This window comes from Pinus tabuliformis, chromosome 4_2 (assembly GCF_031772625.1).
Source record: "Pinus tabuliformis cultivar Carrire ecotype Pingquan chromosome 4_2, CPIR1, whole genome shotgun sequence".
NCBI lineage: Eukaryota > Viridiplantae > Streptophyta > Pinopsida > Pinales > Pinaceae > Pinus > Pinus tabuliformis.
In genome coordinates this window covers 588,984,889-588,994,141 of record NC_142304.1, presented here as the reverse complement: position 1 = coordinate 588,994,141, position 9,253 = coordinate 588,984,889, and the positions used below count along the sequence as shown (strand labels likewise).

At 38.0% G+C, this 9,253-nt stretch overlaps 1 protein-coding gene across 1 annotated transcript; it reads left to right on the top strand.

Moving 5' to 3' along the window:
• The first annotated feature begins 852 nt into the window (after positions 1 to 852).
• Positions 853 to 1,677, top strand: LOC149170672 (protein SENSITIVITY TO RED LIGHT REDUCED 1-like). The gene has a single exon (XM_089425680.1). The coding sequence runs from the start codon at positions 853 to 855 to the stop codon at positions 1,675 to 1,677; it is 825 nt and encodes a 274-aa protein (XP_089281806.1).
• Positions 1,678 to 9,253: the final 7,576 nt, after the last annotated feature.

Genomic DNA, 9,253 nt, shown 5'->3' with positions numbered 1-9,253 from the left:
AAATTAGATGGGATAATAGAGACATGAAAGAGATCCACATATATATATATATATATAATCAAACAACTCTTTCACAAGTGTTGTACTTTATCCTTCCAAGAAAGGAAAAATATTAACAACAAAAATGCAGCTAAAAATTTAAATGAACTTACATAATCATCCACATAGTATCAATACCAGTAAATAAAAAAATTATGTGTTTTACATTGGATATAATTGTGCCCTAACATAAATTAATCAATATTATTATAATTTTTTTAAATTTATTGAAATAGTACTATTTATAATCTAATAAATTTCATTTTAACTTCATAATTTTATTAAATAAATATTAAAGACCCGTTAACATATAATTCAAAGTGAGTATTTTCACTTCTCTTAAAAGAGGGATTACTATGTTTCATAAATAATGCCCATGATACATCATAAACATGATTATAACCTATAATTGGCCCGAGGTTGATTAATATTTGAATATGCGGTCACTGTTATTACATTATTATTAAGAAGAGCCAGTACTGGATATAGAGTTAGTAGAATAACAGATTTGGAAATCAAACGTACTAACTAAATTAATTCAAATAACGTTTCCCGTGCATCTCGGGAAGAATGGTGTTTAGAGTAAAAGGGGTCGCACTATTCCATTTAAGCGACACGACGCTAGCCACTTCAACATAACTTATGTAGAAATATATATACCTATTAAAGGTATTCATATATGGGACGCGTTATTCTGCAGTTTCCTTTCTTACTCAATGACTAGCTAATAGGGAGGCGCAACGGAAATTACTACTGTTTCCTTCCTATTGATTGCGTAGCTGAAGCGGTGAGAAGGGCAATTAGTTGTAATTAATGGCCGAGGATTTTTGCAGGGAATTAATAGAGCAGGCTTCTATGGCCCTAGAGATGGTTTTTGGTAAAATTGAAACTCATAAAGAAGTTGCTGAAAGAATTCAAAAAGTAGGGCTTGCTAAGGAAAAGTTAGAGAAATCTTTGTTTTATAAAGAAGTTCTGAAACAAATGGAGAACCCAGAAATGGTTGCCCAAATAAAGAGGGTGATCGCCACATCCCCTCACCATTCACAATTACAACTAGTTATCTATGGCCTTGGACAGCTGGAGCCAGTCGAGGAATATAGCCTGAGAGAGTATCACGGGCAGTGTAGTTGCACGCAGTTGGCTTTCGCCATTTTATTGAGGGAGAAATTTGAATGGATTAATGATATCGTTGTGTTCGACCCAGAGCACACTGCATTCGACAAAATGGCCATCCATGACCTCGGCTGTACCCCTCTCCATGTTGACGAACATTGCAAACGCACAGTCGATAGACCAACGCTATTTTTCATGCCTCACTTACCAAGTTTTCTCGCCCCGAATGTTTTGATTGCAAACAGCGCGCCCGTCAATTTAAGTAAGATTATCATATTAGGTAACTGTTACAGCGATTTTGATCCAATTCGTTTCCATGAGAAATTTGGGAGCATTTTCAACAGCACTCATATACTACGTGAATTTCCACTGCGGGCATCAGATCAATTAACACATATTCCTCAATCTGGGAATCGCAATATTCCGTCTAGTAAGAAAGAATTGGATCCCGATCCAGTGATTAGCGGTGCATTTCGTCATCTAAGTTGGCATTTCTTCGCCGATAAGAATTTGAACGGCATTTGAAACCTCCCGACTTTAAGTTTGCACTTAAAGACTTTTCAGTGAATTTTCCCTTATTGTCAACATAGTTACCAAGTTCGAATTCGAATTCGAGTTCGAGTTCGAGTTCGAGTTCGAATTTGATTCGCTACGAAAATAATTTGACTATATAAAATTTAATATCGAAGTATCCATCTTACCACTACTAAAAAGAGCCTTTTAAATAATTTTTAAAAAATCAAAAATAAAAATCTTATTATTCAAAAACTCATGCTCTTCAAAAATTGTTTTCAATCACATTAGGGAAGTTGCAAATAAAATTAGAAATTAAGATTAGTAAAAAGAATTCGTCCTCATTGAAAGTGAATGAGATGGAATTGGAAACCCTTTCTCCACGAACAAGAAAGAAATAACATGTCTCAAACTATTAGAGTTTTTTGTTAATCAATCAATAAATAATTGTTAATGGGATCCTAATAACTAACAATAAAGAATAGATCAAAAATCGTCTCTCTAAAAAAAATCTAAAAACTATATAAATTATTTCCCCAACAAAAATCTCAATAACAAAAAAAAATATAGATTTTAACAAATCTTATTACAACTAAATAGTTAACTATTATTATTCATTGTACTTCTCTACACAATAATGCTATATTAACCATATATATTAAAATTTAAAAAATAAGAAAAAATACTTAAAAATCTCTACTTTAATTTATTAAATAATTTCCACAAAATTTTTAAATATTTCACTCTCCCATTAAAATTTAAGTACCAAACTATTTCATTTTTACATTATCCTTTCCTATGTAATATGGAGCTTATATATATATGTGGAATAATAAATCAATATAATATAATGGAGCCGACATATAAAAGGAGTATGTGGAGCATACGACATAATATTATGGGGGTTGGCCATGGGTTAACACCCCATGTAACATTACATACATATGCGTATATATACATGAGCATGAGAGCTCATTTTATCATCATATCTTCGCTTATCTTCATTCGTACAAGGGGTAAAACAACATAAGGGTAAAGAAGACTATGCATATCTCATGCGTAGTACTTCTAAGGCGTAGTTTTGACTTAAGTATGGTTTGAGGTGTGAAGGTGGAAGTTGTGTGCGGTTTTATGCAGGATTTGGTGAGGAGGTCGAGTGGCTCGGGTGAGCACTCCTTCTTATGCAAAGGTGCATAAAATGTTGTAAAAGGCTGTTCTATGTCTGTTGTAAAATTATTCTAAGTGTTGGCTTGAAGTTTGTCAAGCACACTTGTATTGTAAAATTGAAGAAGTTGTTATATATATTGTTGGGCAGACTTTACCGGGAGTTGCCCCTCCCTTTATACTTGTGTATTGTTCTCGGTTTATTGTACATGATTAATGATTGGGAATGTTCTTTGTTAAAGTATAAAGGATAACACTTTATTCAGTTATAAGAACACAAGTTAGGTATGTTCATGTTGGGATAGGCGTAGCCCATAAATGTTAGTATTGTTAAAAAGAAAGCGTTCGGTGGTGCCGCACCTCCCTACAAGCGGTTGTAAGATCACCGTAGGTGTAGGGGCATGACAGTTGGTATCAGAGCTCGGTCGGAGCTGGTGAGCAAAGGTTGCTCATGACATGTTAGATATGGATATCAAGGAACTTGATGATCTTCAAGAGCTCTTTGATGCAAGAGCCCGGTTGAAAGCAGAAATCAAGCAAGTTGAGGAAGAGATAAAGAAGAAGCTTCTTGGTAAGAAGGTTGTTGTACTTGAGTAGGAGGAGCTCGACTACATTGACAGGTTGGGAACTCACTACCGAGACCAAGAGAGCATTCGGGAGCTAAGTTCCATGAACTTGGTCAATGGAAACTTGGTTGGTGCACTTGAGCAGAATAAGGTGGAAGGAAAGCTTGAAGCGGGTCAAGCTAGACCGGAACCAAGTTCCTTAGAAGAGCCAAGCAAGGAGGTGAAGTACCTTAAGAGGAATGTCAAGAAGGAACATGAGAATATTGACACTTCTGAGGCCGAATTCTTGAAGAAGGTTGCTTGAGGTGAGACACAAGACAAAGCCAATAGAAGGAGGTGATTCCTTGAAGCCAAGTTTTGTGCAGGTAATCGTGAAAGGGAAGAAGTTTGCAGCTTTGGTTGATACGGGAGCTACTGATAGCTTATTGAGTAGGAAAGCAGCAAAGTCCTTTGGGAAGAAGACAAAGATGGAAAAGGAATGGAGTGATTTCAAAACTGTCAACTCTACCATGAAAATAGTTGATGGTGTATTGAAGGACACACAGGTGAAAGTAGGACCGTGGTTCGGGAAGTTGGACTTGAGAGTTGTAGACATGGATGATCATTCTATGGTGTTGGGGCTGGACTTCATGGAGCTAGCACAAGCCATGCCAATGGAGGACCGGGACATTCTCTTGATCACCGCTGAAGGAAAAACCACGATGGTGCCTATGAATAGGAGGAGTTGCTTGGGTGAAGCATGAGGATGTGGAGAAAAGAGGACTTGGGAGTATTGTGCAAACAAAGGAAAGAAGTTGGAGGACTTCATAGCAAAGGCTCGGAAGAAGAATGGAGGAAGTGAGAAGAAGGTCTCATGAACTTGGAGACACTTGATGGGGGCATCTTCTACTAAGGATCTTCACAATGGAGTTGCAAATGAAGAACGCCCGAGTGCTACTTCAAAGGCAGTGGTTGATGAAGGTTATGAGGATAGAGATCCTGCCGGGATAGTGGACTTTTGCAGGTATGCCATGGGAATATATGATTTTCAGCTGACAAAGGACAAGCTAGGTGAGCTTGGATGTACATGTGAGGAGATTGAGGCCGTGCACAGGTACTTGAGGACACAACATCAATCCGATACATGGGTGGATGAGAGTCAGGGAGGGAACTTCCTGGCTTTCCTCTCTCGATGAACAACCTTGGAAGAAGGTTGGTGTGGAGGCCTTGGTAGGGAGGAACCACACCAACTCTATAAGGGGCCTTGAGAGAAGGCTTCCTTGTGATGATGATGAGATGGTTGAGTGACCGAGTTCACTAAACCGAAGTTTGAAGACATGGAGCATGGTAGAGACCTATGCAAGGACATTGTGTGGAAGCACTTGTGGAGATGTCAAGGACATCCTAACAAGGTGCTAGGGCGGAATGTTATGCAGGAGGACTTGCTAGTGTGACATGGGAACTTGAGGATGGCACGTTGCAGATGATGAGGGGGGCTTCATGGACCTGAATGGGGTACATCAAAAGTTGAATGAAGACTTGAGGGTGGCACATTGCATATGATGGAGAGAGCTTCATGGACCTGAATGGGGCACATCAATAGTCGGGTTGATATGGACAACATGTTGCAGATGAGATGGATGGAGTTTCCATGGACCTGAGCATGGATTATGGATGGTGAGCTTGGTGGCAGTGGTCACTAGGCCAAGACATAGTGGAGAAAGAGTCTCTACATATGTTGCAAGGATGTTTGCCTTGTGTAGAAAGGTCGACATCCTGACTGATGATGATCTTGGTGGAGAGCTACCGAGATGGTATGTTGTCAAGGACGACAACGATTTCAGGTGGAGGAGAATGTAAGGACCTCCGATTACGGGCGCGTTCGGGCGCCGGGCGGAGTCACCGTGCACGGGTGGGCGCGGGCGCACAGGCGGGCGCACAGCGGGCAGGTCTGCACGACGGGCGGGCAAGGCTACACGGCGGGCGGGCGAGGCTGCACGGCGGGCCGGTCTGCACGACGGGTGGGCGAAGCTACACGGCCGGCGGGCGAGGCTGCAAGGCGGGAGGGTGAGCGCACACGGGCAGGTGAGCGCACACGGGCGGGTGAGCGCACACGGGAAAGCGACGTTTCGGTGAACAAAGATGCGACGAAAGCAGCAACACATAAAATGACTAAGTGTTAGGCGTGGAGCACATATGCGACAAGTTAAAACTATGTAATATGGAGCTTATATATATATATGTGGAATAATAAAACAATATAATATAATGGAGCCGACATATAAAAGGAGTATGTGGAGCATACGACATAATATTATGGGGGGCGGTCATGGGTTAACACCCCATGTAACATCACATACATATGCGTATATATACATGAGCATGAGAGCTCATTTTATCATCATATCTTCGCTTATCTTCATTCGTACAAGGGGTAAAACAACATAAGGGTAAAGAAGACTACACATATCTCATGCGTAGTACTTCTAAGTCATAGTTTTGACTTAATTACGGTTTGAGGTGTGAAGGTGGAAGTTGTGTGCGGTTTTATGCATGATTTGGTGAGGAGGTCGAGTGGCTCGGGTGAGCACTCCTTCTTATGCAAAGGTGCATAAAATGTTGTAAAAGGTTGTTCTATGCCTGTTGTAAAATTATTCTAAGTGTTGGCTTGAAGTTTGTCAAGCACACTTGTATTGTAAAATTGAAGAAGTTCTTATATATATTGTTGGGCAGACTTTACGGGAGTTGCCCCTCCCTTTATACTTGTGTATTGTTCTCGATTTATTGTACATGATTAATGATTGGGAATGTTCTTTGTTAAAGTATAAAGGATAACACTTTATTCTGTTATAAGAACACAAGTTAAGTATGTTCATGTTGGAATAGGCGTAGCCCATAAATGTTAGTATTGTTAAAAAGAAAGCGTTCGGTGGTACCGCACCTCGCTACAAGCGGTTGGAAGATCACCGCAGGTGTAGGGGCGTGACAGGAAGGCTCGCATAGACCCTCCTATCATCAAGATCCCAACCAGGAAGATCTCGCACACAAACAAAACAGGCTCTGTATCTCAATCTGGTCGTGTTGGAGGATAAATGTTCATGAAAATTACCCACTCGCACACAAACAAAACAGGCTCTGTATCTCAATCTGGTCGTGTTGGAGGATAAATGTTCATGAAAATTACCCAGTTGTCGTTCATACCGAATTGAATGTTAGCGAATTATTGACCGAATCGAACCGAACCGCAGAATTTCTGAATTCTTCAGCCCGATTCGGCCGAATTTGGTAACTATGATTGTCAAGGCCAAGTCAACTACGTGAGTATCTTAACTAGTATTTTCGCTTTACATGTAACTTGCACTATTTTAATTGACGCATTTTAATGTACTATTTTAAGTCTCATACTTCTTTACTTATGAAGCTCTTCCTGTCAAGTAACATAGAAAAATTAATTATATATAGTATTAGGAACTATATCTATAATTTTAGATCGGGGATTTTAGGTAGTTATATTGATATTTGTGTTTATTATGAATATCAATATATTTATAATAAAAATTAAAATATTTTATTATAAGTTAGAAATAAATAATAATAAAATAAAAATAATTAAATTATAACTCTGTTTTAAATTATTGTGAGTTTAGATTATTTTATTTTTCAAGATTTACTAAATGTGGAAAAGATCATTTTTTTTATGCAAATTTATTTTTGTGTCAAAAAAGATTTGATCTTTCTCCACACTTGGTACACCTTAAGAGAAGATAGTATTGGAAATTAAGGAAACTTTGTGATGAGAGATGTTACTATAAGAGATTCAATCTCCTTGGTGACATTAAAGAAATACAATAGACATAACTCATCAAACAAACCCATCCACATTAGAAATTACATCAGAGGAGACATGTTAGTCACTCAAACATCTTGTCCCTAGGTCCCACTGACATTTTAAGTGTCTTAATGCAATGTCACTCTCATGCTGTATGCAAGAGAATGTGCAGAAACTCATAATTTCTCACATAGGCCTCTATGCTAGAAATTGGACTTTTTTTAGTGGACTTGTGCCAACAACCTAGAGATTTGAGCCACTTTTCTAGCCCATAATCTTGGCCTCTAACTAGTGCAAAAGTAAGAGAACTTAGCTTTTAATATTCATAGGAAAATCCTACCATGTTCACAACTTCCATGTACCACTCGACTATAGACATGGATGAATCAGATCTATCTTTTAGCCTGTCACCCTTGTGCCATATTCCTAGCATGAATGTGGGATCTCATAAAACAACAAATCCAAGAACAACTAAGGGAATCCAGAGGTTAAACCGCCTCAACCCTCATCAAATCATGATCCACAAAACTGATGCTCCAATCACAATCGATTCGAACTTTAGATGCCATCTAAAATCCATCACTATCCTTGAGGAATTTTATGTCTCTTTATCTCTCAGGCTTTACATTAATCCAAACTAGATCACTAGGCCCTAAATTGAGACCAGTTTCTCAAGCTTTACCACAATCCAAAATTGGATAACTAGGCCCTAAACCAAGACTTATCCATCAAGCTTTACCATGTATCCCACCAAAATCGGTCAAGGGATTCCTAGGCCTCTAGGAACGGAACATGAGACCACCAAAGCTCAAAAACTAAAATAGACATCCCAACATACCATGGGATCGGGATAAAGTAAAGGCTAGGCTGAAAAGAATTGTCATAACCCAACAAAACCATGCCACTGACGGCAAGAGAACCATATACAAACATACAAATCCATGTATGTTCGAGCCAACTAGGTCATCACACATATAATATGTTACCTGCAAGTATTCTTGTTGAAACTTCCTGATCCTCCTCTTCTTCCCTGATCCTTCCTTCCCTTCCTTTCCCTTTTCTTGCTTCTACTTCCTTGATCGAAAGCTAGAGTTCTCCAAGAAAACTCTAAGTGATGAAGATTGATCGAGACAGAGAGAGAATAATGAGAGAGCACCAAACTTATACTAGCAAAAGGTTACCAACCAATCCCCATAAGACATTTAATGGATGAGGCCTCTATTTATTCATTTTTCATTATTTTCCCTTCAATTTCCTCCTCACATGCAACCTATGACCTTTTACCTTGTTTTTCTCCTGATTTCTTTTATTTTAATAAATAAATGTGCCAAAAATACCTTTTTTCTTTTTAATGCCTTTGGCTTACCATTTGCCAATTTTCCAACGGACAACTAGTGATTCCCAGTACGATATATTTGCCCAACATTCAACTTGGAATAAGTTTCCATTACCGATGATCTTATTTTTCCTTTATTAACTTTTATTATATGAACTTTTCATGACGGTTATTGCATAACCCTAGCTGAGACATGGATCATAAATTATCTTAATTGAATTTTTATGTGGGTGTTATTAAGGTGAAGTGTTGGAGAATCTAATTTCAACCACCTGCTTAGTGTCAAAACTGGCCAACCATACGTCCTACTTTAATTTCACTTAGTTGAGTTTAGTAGAGTTTCACTCGAGTCATTTATTATTGTTATTTTTAATGTAATCTTAGTTAACTAATCCATATTAGTGAGAAAAATAACTACCTACTCCCAAATATTCATTTTTTTTTAGGATATAAAATTTTTTTATCGAACGTAGAAAAATAATGTGCAACAATTGCAAACCAAGTAAATCTTATAACCAAACCAAATCAATGTAATTGGAAAGTCGTTATTATTAGGTTGGTGTTTTAACTAAAAATATAGCTATATTAAAAAATTATTATTAATATTTACAATCTACTCATTTGATGTTGATTTTATATTAAAACTGCGAATTTATTAAATGAACATTATTTTTATTTTCAATCCACTCACATTTAAATTGAATGAGCCTAGGA